This window comes from Nicotiana attenuata, unplaced genomic scaffold, assembly GCF_001879085.1.
Source record: "Nicotiana attenuata strain UT unplaced genomic scaffold, NIATTr2, whole genome shotgun sequence".
In the NCBI taxonomy this organism is placed as follows: Eukaryota; Viridiplantae; Streptophyta; class Magnoliopsida; order Solanales; family Solanaceae; genus Nicotiana; species Nicotiana attenuata.
The window spans coordinates 305418-314856 of record NW_017670870.1 but is presented as its reverse complement, the minus strand read 5'-3'; the positions used below and the strand labels follow the sequence as shown (position 1 = coordinate 314856).

General features: G+C 37.9%; 2 protein-coding genes across 4 annotated transcripts in view; one reads left to right on the top strand and one right to left on the bottom strand.

Moving 5' to 3' along the window:
• The first annotated feature begins 1350 nt into the window (after nucleotides 1-1350).
• On the top strand, nucleotides 1351-3511 carry LOC109244078 (DELLA protein RGL1-like). Its single transcript, XM_019411107.1, has one exon. The coding sequence runs from the start codon at nucleotides 1595-1597 to the stop codon at nucleotides 3191-3193; it is 1599 nt and encodes a 532-aa protein (XP_019266652.1). The 5' UTR covers nucleotides 1351-1594; the 3' UTR covers nucleotides 3194-3511.
• Nucleotides 3512-3932: 421 nt separating this feature from the next.
• LOC109244077 overlaps nucleotides 3933-9439 on the bottom strand; it is an 11739-nt gene continuing 6232 nt past the window's right edge. For all 3 annotated transcript variants that reach the window (XM_019411104.1, XM_019411105.1, XM_019411106.1), the window contains exons 8-9: nucleotides 8910-8997; nucleotides 3933-4317 (exon numbers count right to left, since the gene is read on the bottom strand). In XM_019411104.1, the coding sequence (XP_019266649.1) occupies nucleotides 4127-4317; nucleotides 8910-8997 (279 nt within the window). In that variant the 3' untranslated portion in view covers nucleotides 3933-4126. The remainder of the gene's footprint in view (nucleotides 4318-8909; nucleotides 8998-9439) is intronic.

Genomic DNA, 9439 nt, shown 5'->3' with positions numbered 1-9439 from the left:
GGTACAGACTTTAGAATATTGTGCTTGTCTAATTCTGCTTCAATCAGTTCAACTAACCAGTACTCCCTAGTCTCATAATATGTGTCGTGATTAATAAAAATAGTTGTTTCAAATTATTTGTCATTTTAGAAATTCAAGACAAAATTGATTATATTTTTCCTTTTTTCCCCTTAATAATCAATTGCATTCACATTTAGTAAAAATATGGATAATGTCATTGATAGAGATGACACATAAATTGAGAAAATATTTAATAAGGGTAAAGTAGTCAAAAACTATTCTTTCTTAAGGGGTGTGCACAAGTGAATATGAGACGGGGGAGTATTAAAGTTCCATGTGTACTCTTTGCCCCTAGGCACCTTTATAAAATTTTGTCTTAATTCCTTCTTCAATCATCTATTTTAATTTGCTGATCAACTAATTTTGTCTTGTGGTAGAGAAGAATAATCAAATAAAGAAAAGAGAGGGAAAAGAAAGATAGAGCAGGTGAACTGACCTCGAAAAAAGAGCTACATATTTTATTTTTGAGTATTTAAATGATTTAGCATTGTTAAAGTACCGCTGTGATGACTCAATAAATTTTGTACACGAAAACGTAAGTTGAACCCACAGCCAGAATGAATAGTGATATGCCTAAAATTGAGGAAAGGAGATTTGCCTCGAACTCACACGCAATTGGACATGCAATAAGGTAGCGTCACACATAATTTGGTGGCCGACTAATAAATTAGATATGACTTTGTGACAAAAAAACGATGATGTGGGAGTCTGAAAATTAAGATATAAAAACATATTTGTCTTTACATTAAATGAAAGTAATATGGTTGTTTTTCATACATATATAATTTTATCACATTAATTTTTAAGAGTTAAGATTTAATTATTTGATTTAATATAAATATCGAGTACAAATAAAATATTTACGGAAAATCAAAATGAGCTTCGTTTGTCAAAAGTATTGCCGGCAACAGTGCTGGGTTTGTTGCATTAGCTTTGCATCCCTATGTCTTCTTTTGCCTCAACCTCCAACTATTCTTTGACTTATTCTCCGCTTCATTTCTTTTACAAGAGTCCACAATGTTAATTTGGTGAATTTATTTCGTGCGTTAAATTTTTGGTCTAATATTATCCTTGCCGTTAATAATAAGTCTTGTTTTTGCCATTGGTCCCTAACGGAGCTTCACCGTGGAGTTTATGAAGTGAGCTCTTCTAACGACAAGGGCAAATTTGAGAGTATTGGTTAATAATGGCAAGAATATGAATAGAGCAATATGTAAATAAGGGCAAAATGGAGCAATTTTGGATAGTACAAGACAAATTTGAACCTTTTCTCATAAATGGCACTTTTAATTCAAGAAATAGAAAGAAAATCCAAGATAAAAAGCTTTTTCATGCGTTAAAACAAACAAGTGTTTTCCTCATTTCTTGTTGGGGTTTTGTCCATTGTCGAAATTCTCTCGTTTAAAATAGGAGTAGTAAACAAAGAGAATATTCTGAGACGGCCTGTTCAACTACTCCATCTTCCAGCACATAACCCGCTAGCTGTATTACCTGTACATAGATAAAGTCCTGACTTCTCTAGCAAAGCAAACCAATGCATGAAATGAATTCGGATTGGGCGCTCTCCTTGCAGAGCCACAACCAAGATTTCGCCATTCGACAATTTTGTGCTGCTGCCCGAATGAACGATCAACAACAACAACAACATTCACAAAATAGTATAAGTGAGCTGTACACTTATACTAGCACCCCTGATCACTCAGCCTCTTCCCAGGAGGAGCAAGAATTTGTTGATAGCTTCTTCAACGTTGATTCTTACGACAAAGATCCTCTTGATCACCAAGTAAATCTTGATAATGAGGAGTTTGGAGACTTCACATCAATGATACTCAATGAATACAGTTACGAGAATCCATCAATGCTGACCGATGAAGAACCAAGGTATACCGTCCTAGAGGCTTCTAGCTCAAGCGATGATCTTATTGGAGCGGAAACAATTAGCCATGACATTGTGGAGGCAGAGGTGGATCAGGGGCTTCAGCTTGTACATTTGCTCTTGGCTTGTGCTGAGGCTGTAGGTTGTAGGGACACTCAACTTTCTGATTCATTGCTTACTCAAATCTGGCCTGCAGTCACCCCTTTTGGTGACTCGCTCCAAAGGGTCTCCTATTGCTTTGCTTTGGGACTTCAATCCAGACTAATGCTTCTTCAACATAGAAATAATGCAGGTGCAACATTAATACAGGACCAGTTAGCAGCTTCATCTAGAGAGGAGAAAAGAGAGGCCTATCATTGGTTGAACCAAATCACTCCGTACATGGCTTTTGGTTTCATGGCTGCAAATGATGCTATCTGCAAAGCTTCCAGAGGGAAGGAACGCTTGCATATCATTGATCTTGGAATGCTCCATATTTTTCAATGGCAATCCTTAATTAGAACGTTAACTGCACAACCAGACTCACCTCCTCCAAGACAAGTTCGCATCACAGGCATTCTTGAAGATACTCATGATTTTATGGAGCTTGAACTTGGATTGAAGAGCCTTATGGATGAGGTTGCTGCTACTTCTTCAGGCAATATTCGTCTAGAGTTCCAAGTAATCAAGGAGACAGTATCAGCATCGCTCTTCACTAGGGAAAAGCTTGATGTAAGAGAAGGGGAGGCTTTAATTGTGAACAGCGTCATGCAGTTGCACAATTATGTAAAAGAGAGCAGAGGATCTCTCAAGACCATTCTTCAAGCCATCAAGAAATTAGGCCCTTCTCTGGTTACTGTGGTGGAACAGGACGCCAATCACAATGGCCCTTTCTTTCTAGGAAGATTCTTGGAATCACTTCACTATTACTCTGCCATTTTTGATTCACTTGAAGCTAACCTCCCACGGGACTCCACCACAAGGATTAAGATAGAGAAGTGTCATTATGCAGAGGAGATTCGAAACATTGTGGCATATGAAGGATCGAATAGGATCGAGAGGCATGAAAGAGCAGACCAGTGGCGCAGGCAACTTGGACGTGCTGGATTTCAGGTAGTAGGATTGAAGTGTATGAGCCAGGCTCAGATGATGCTTTCAGTCTATGGTTCCGATGGTTATACTCTAGCCAGTGAGAAGGGCTGCCTTCTGCTGGGATGGAAAGGAAGGCCAATAATGTTTGCGTCTGCTTGGGAAGTCCACAATGCTGCATCCTCCTGATATATTAGTGGACAAATCTTGCTGTTGAGTCACCTCATTTGAGAAAATAATACTAACCAACAAGGAGGTTCCTATCATTTCACTGGAATTGAGTATAAGCAGCAATGCTTGCTTTGAATTTTTAGAGCTCGCTATATTACCATTTAACCTGAATTATTTTGCCCCACAAATTTTGAGTTTTCGTTATTCACTTTCTGATATCCAACTAACAAGATATGATATCCGGCGAGAAATCCTTATTTTTTCTGAAAGCACATGACATTGGCAGTTGGAGACAGCATTGACCATAGTAGACACCCAATCTTTCACAAAGGCCTATAAATTTAAGGCACCAACCTTTAAGAAGCTTTCTGACCTTCCAGGTCCCTCAACTACCTCCTTCCTCGGTAGCAGTAGATGAATAAACACTAAAAAGGCAGGGAAATTTCTTCACTGGTCATGGTACTTTTATCGGAGAAAAAAGGGCAACCCGGCACACAAGGCATCCGCAGAGTCCGGGGAAGGACCGCACCCCAAGAGGTGTGATGTAGGCATCCCACGTTCACGTAGGATCCGGGAAAGGGCCGCAGGCCAAGGGATGGTTACTTTTATTGGAGCAGTAGATGAATATCCAAGGGCACTGATGTAAACCTCAGCAGAAATGCTGCAGTTTCAAAGGAGAACCAAATTGACTGCAAAATGTGTCACGAATTTTTCAATTGTGAAATACTATAAATGATTGTCATGCCATGAAGAACTCTCGAACAAACAAAAGACTTCTTTTCTTACTTTTCCCAAACAGGATACACAAATATAAGTTTGCAGTAGCTCTCCCCGATACAAAAGTGATCCTCATATCTAGAGTAATTGTTTATATAGATGTCTGAGCATATTCTTTGCTGCTCCAATAAAATGAATAAATTTACCACATAAACAAGTGAAGGTAGACAACTATTAGTTAGATGCCTTGTGACCAGTAGTTTTGTTCTGGGAAGCAGAAGACAATAACCGTAATCGACTAGCAATTTCTGTAAAAGATGGCCTTGATGCAGGATTAGGGGCCCAGCATTGCTCCATCAAGCACCTCCATTCTGGATCACAGTAGCTAGGAATTGTTGGCCTCAGTGTATTGTTTACAATACCTCCTGCATACGAGGAAGAATGTATTAAAATCACTAGCCTGATCAAAATAGCACATCGACAAAAGAACAAAACTGTTGAACAGCACTAGGGGTCAACATCATAAAAAGGTTCAAACCGGGGTATAAATTGTAAACAAGATTATGCATAAGGAATAATGTAGCAAAATGACTAGCCTTATTAAAATAGCAAATCAACAAAAGAACAAAACTGTTGAATGGCACTAGGGGTCAACGTCATATAAAAGGTTTAAACGGGGACATAAGTTGCAACAAGATTATGCATAATGGAATTGACTTCCACCTTTGCCTTTGCTGTTTGGTAATCCTTTGATGCTGCCAGCAATTAAACAATTGTTTTAGGCCCTTGGGAGTCACCAAATAAATCTAAGAGCATTGCCCAGATTTGTCAAGATTTGACAGCAATCCATGAAAAGATGCCGGGTTCGATTCAACGAAATTCTCAGAGAAATAATTCTACTACAGAAATTAAACCCTTGTCTTTGTAGTTTCTCTTGAGTCAAGCAAGCACCATGTGTTGCAACCCATCCAAAACACACCATTTTAGGAGGATCCTTAGTCTCCAGATCATCTTAGCAGGCTGTTCATCTACTCTGTCTCCCTGAACTAGCAACATTTGGGAGCAGGGATGGCTATATTTCTGGGAGCGAACTTGGGTGAATATGAAGCGCATGGATATAATTTGTGCCTTGGAATGGAAGACAATTTCGAATCAGCTTCATCTACGAACATGGAAGCTAGTTATAGGGTTTAATAGAGAACTTCCCATCTACTGGCTCTTTTCGTCTTCTTGAGCCGAGGGTCTATCAGAAACAGCCTCTCTACCCCCTCGGGGTAGGGGTAAGGTCTGCGTACACACTACCCTCCCCAGACCCCACTCGTGGGATTTCACTGGGTCGTTGTTGTTGTTGTTCCCATCTACTGGCTGTCCGTTGTATTGAGTCCTCCCTATCCTCAATTATCACCACTGAAGTCGATTTTTGCAACAGAAGGTTAACACCTCCAAATCTCCCAATCATTAGGATGTCTCCTGAACTGCAAGTTCCATCCATTTTCAGAAGAGCAATCAGCAATCCTTGTGTTAACAAGAGAGAACAATTCTGGAAAAAGATCTTTTAGTGTCATATCCTCCACCAATTTTTCACTCCACAGATTAATCTCCACTTTTAATCAAGTATTTTCATGGAACTCTTTCCATGACCCTCTTATCTTCCATACTGCTACACCATCAGGAGCTAACACTAGATTGGAAACCAGTCTCCATCCCTTCCATAATTTGAGATTATCACCTCCATAAATCATTACTATTGTCACTATATCTCCAAAGCCACTGACACAATAAGCATTTATTGAGAAGTCTTAGAGACTTTACTCCCGTTCCCCTCTCTTTATCTTTCATAACAGTGGACCATTTAACTAAATGTATTTTCCACTTCCAGAATTTCCTTCCCATAAGAAATCATTCCTCAACTTGTTTCATCTCCTCTCCACCTTTGTTCGGATTGGAATTAGAGATATAATATATGTTCGAATTCCATCCAATACACTATTTATTAAATTCAATCTCCCACCAAATGACAAGTATTGCCTTTTCCAAGGTGCCAACTTCTTTCCGTAGCCATTTATCAATGATGCCTTGCCAAACCCCCTGATCTTCTGCTTTGCTCCAAAAGATAGGCCCAAATATACTGTTGGAAATTGTTCTACCGTGCTCCTCATTGTTTCCGCCACTTATCCAATTTTTTGTGTGCATTAACAGAAAATATGCTGCTCTTTCTCTTTGCCAAGTTAACTTTTAATACAAACATTGCTTCAAAAGCCAATGAATCCCTCTTATATATAATAATTGCTCTCACTCTCTGCTTCACATAATAGCAAAGTTTCATCTGCATACAACACATTCGAGACTTCTATACTTCTGTGATCTCTGCCTTCAATATTAAAGCCTTTGATCCATCCATCTGCAACTACTTTCCTCAATATAAGACTTAAGATTTTCATCACCAATACGAACAAAAAAGGAGATAAAGCTTGTCTTAAGCCCCTTTTTGACTTGCAAATCCACTTCCAATTGTGAAAAATAGAAGAAACTTCTCATTACTTTTTCTTATAATCGAGAATCTCTGAGGGCTAGTGGCGCATGGTTCGAAACTCGACGGATAATGGCCCCACCCTACTCAGAGGCGCATCCGGGATTTGAAGATAGCGGGTGCCATATTTCCTTTAATGTACGCCTCGCACTAACCATAAACTTTTAATGTGAGTATATATCGGTTGGATTCAATTCGGTTTGATATGTTTCAAGTTCATACAGGTCGGTTTAATAAATTCAACGACATTTTCAATAGAAAAATCAACACAATCTTATAAAAAACAAATCAGCACAAGTAAAAATTAGCAATCTTCCTTCAATAAAGGAATCACACCATTTTTATTAAATATTTTTGCATAAGTGAAAGTATTTTCAATAGGAGAATCACACTAATCCTATAAGAGTATAAGCAAAAAAAGAAAAAAAAATTGATATAGAAATTATACATTGCAAGCAATATATTTTCAGTAGTACAACTGCACTTCGTATATAAAATATACAAACTATCAGAATTTTGAAAAGAATAATCTTGTGTACTTTTTATTAACACAAGTGACAGAATTTGAATTAAGAGCCATGTTTTTATTTATGGTACTTTGATAATTTGAAGTTGCTTTTTTATATACTCCTTCCAAGGTCATTGACAAACAAACAAAAGGAGAAATGATTGGAAAAAGAAAAACGAAAAAAGGAAAAAGATTAAAAAAAAACCAAAGGAAGAAGAAAAGACACAGACAAAAGGGAAAAATATAAAAGAAAAGGGAAACTCTGCAAACGAAAAATTGAGTTCCTCATTAGAATCAGACTCAATCCTAAGCATAAACATGAATATAACTTTAAGAAACTAATTCCCAACAAGGCACCTTCCTCTGGTTTGATATTGCGGGTGGCAACGTATGCATTTAACCATATTCTAAAATATTACTCCCTCCGTCCCAATTTATGTGAACCTGTTTGACTGGGTACGGAGTTTAAGAAAAAAATGAAGACTTTTGGAATTTGTGGTCCTAAACTAGTCAGAATATTTGTATGGCTATAATTCTTTTGAAACTTGTGGTGGTAAACATGCCTGAGTATTTATATGGTTATAAAAACTTCTCATTAAGGGTAGAATTGGAAGTTTAAGCTAAATTGTTTTCAAATTTAGAAAGAGGTCATTCTTTTGGAGCAGACCAAAAAGGAAATAGCTTCACATAAATTGGAACGGAGGGAGTACAACATATATTTTTAAGAAGTTTGCCAAACTTGCGGGTGGCATGGCACCCCTACCTCTCAAGGTGGATCCTCAATTGACCTTTCTACCCTTCTCCATTTATATACCAGTCTTTTTGTCTATGGCGTGGTTCGAACCCATGACTTGCGCCTAACCACATATCACATATTGCGCTTTTTTTATTGGTGTTTGAGCCACCTTGCATGCACCTCAACTATTCCACCAGGTACCTCTTATCTCTCACCAGCATAGGTACCGGGTAACTCTGCTCACCAAAACATAGGCAAATGGGAAATCATCTAGTTTTTTTTTTCTTTTGTAACTCTGTCACGATTTGCACCTTGGTATCCAACGTTTTTACTCACTTCATTGACCACTGGGTCACACCCTTGGGTGTTACATCACATGTTGAGCTCTTACCACTAGATCAAAGCACTGGGCGCAGAAACTTCGCATCAACCTGAGACATGCTCCATATAAAGGAGTCATAAGCCTCACAAACTATGGTAGGTAACCAATTTCAACAGTAATAAGGCAAGTAAATATCTTCTATAAGATATTCTTTTTTCAAGTACAATGAATCTAAACATGTATAAACTAGACATATATTCTCTTGATATTGTAATAGAACTCCTCAAACTCAAAGTGAGGAACCAACTTGAGTTTGTTTATTTTGGAAACATAAAAGTTGAAAGTGAAATCTCACAGGAATAGTGCACAATCACCATAAAGAAAAACGGTGTTGGAATTTTTTCCCTGAGTTGGTAACTGCACAATGAAAAAAAGTGCCTCTTTCACTATACACAGAAAGGAATCTGTTCTTAATCTTGGAAAAGAGATATGGTGTTGTAATCAGCACAACTTGAATTGGTAGAACAACAAGAAATTCAACGTATAGAGAAAGGCGACGGTTGTGCACAAAGTAGCAGAGCCGCTCGCTGGAGAGATAGTAGCACTAGAACGATCGCTTGAGAGATGAACAAAGCTTGAACAGTCTAAGGAGAGAGGAGCAACGCCTAAACAATTGCCAGAGAGGAGCTTATGCATAAATGGTTGCAAGAGAGATGACTAACGGATATACAAACTGGTTCAAGACACAGTAACCTAGTTTATAACAGTTAAGATCGAGATTCCTACTTAGCACGCTGATTCATAACCAAAAAAGAAAAGTAATGCTGATATACAATTTAGTTCAAGACAGAGTATCCTAGCTCATAACACACCAATTTGATACCACCTAAATCTTTAAACATAGAAAAGAAAAGAGCTGACCTATAATAGCTCCATAATGCATATTGGCATAAGGTTCCTCCCCAGTGAGAATCTCCCACATGACAATACCAAAAGAAAACACATCGACCTGTTGAATAGTCAAGAGAAAAGAAGATGGCTAAAAGTTTCCATAAGCATGATAAGTACCTAAATGTAGGGAGTACAGGTGAAGAAAATGCCAACTCCCAACTCTCTAACTATTCCGATTATCACATCAAACATGTAGAAAACATCTGAAAAGACTGTTGTGGTTCCTATGATTCTATAAAGTCCATAAAATTGAAATAGCGACCAGGTGCTCTCCGCTCTCCTTTTACGAGAAAATTTGAGGAATAAATGACTTCCATCCTTAAAGGTTATTGCCTTTAACATTTTCTATCATTTAAGTGAAATATAAAAACTAAAGCAGGAGAAAGAAACTGATTTTATAAAGAAATAAAATTGTGAAATTACACTGAAGCCTTTGTCCAATCACTGCCCAAAGGGGAAAGTTTTGTGTCTGTGTTTTCTTTTTCTTTTTTTTTTTTTTT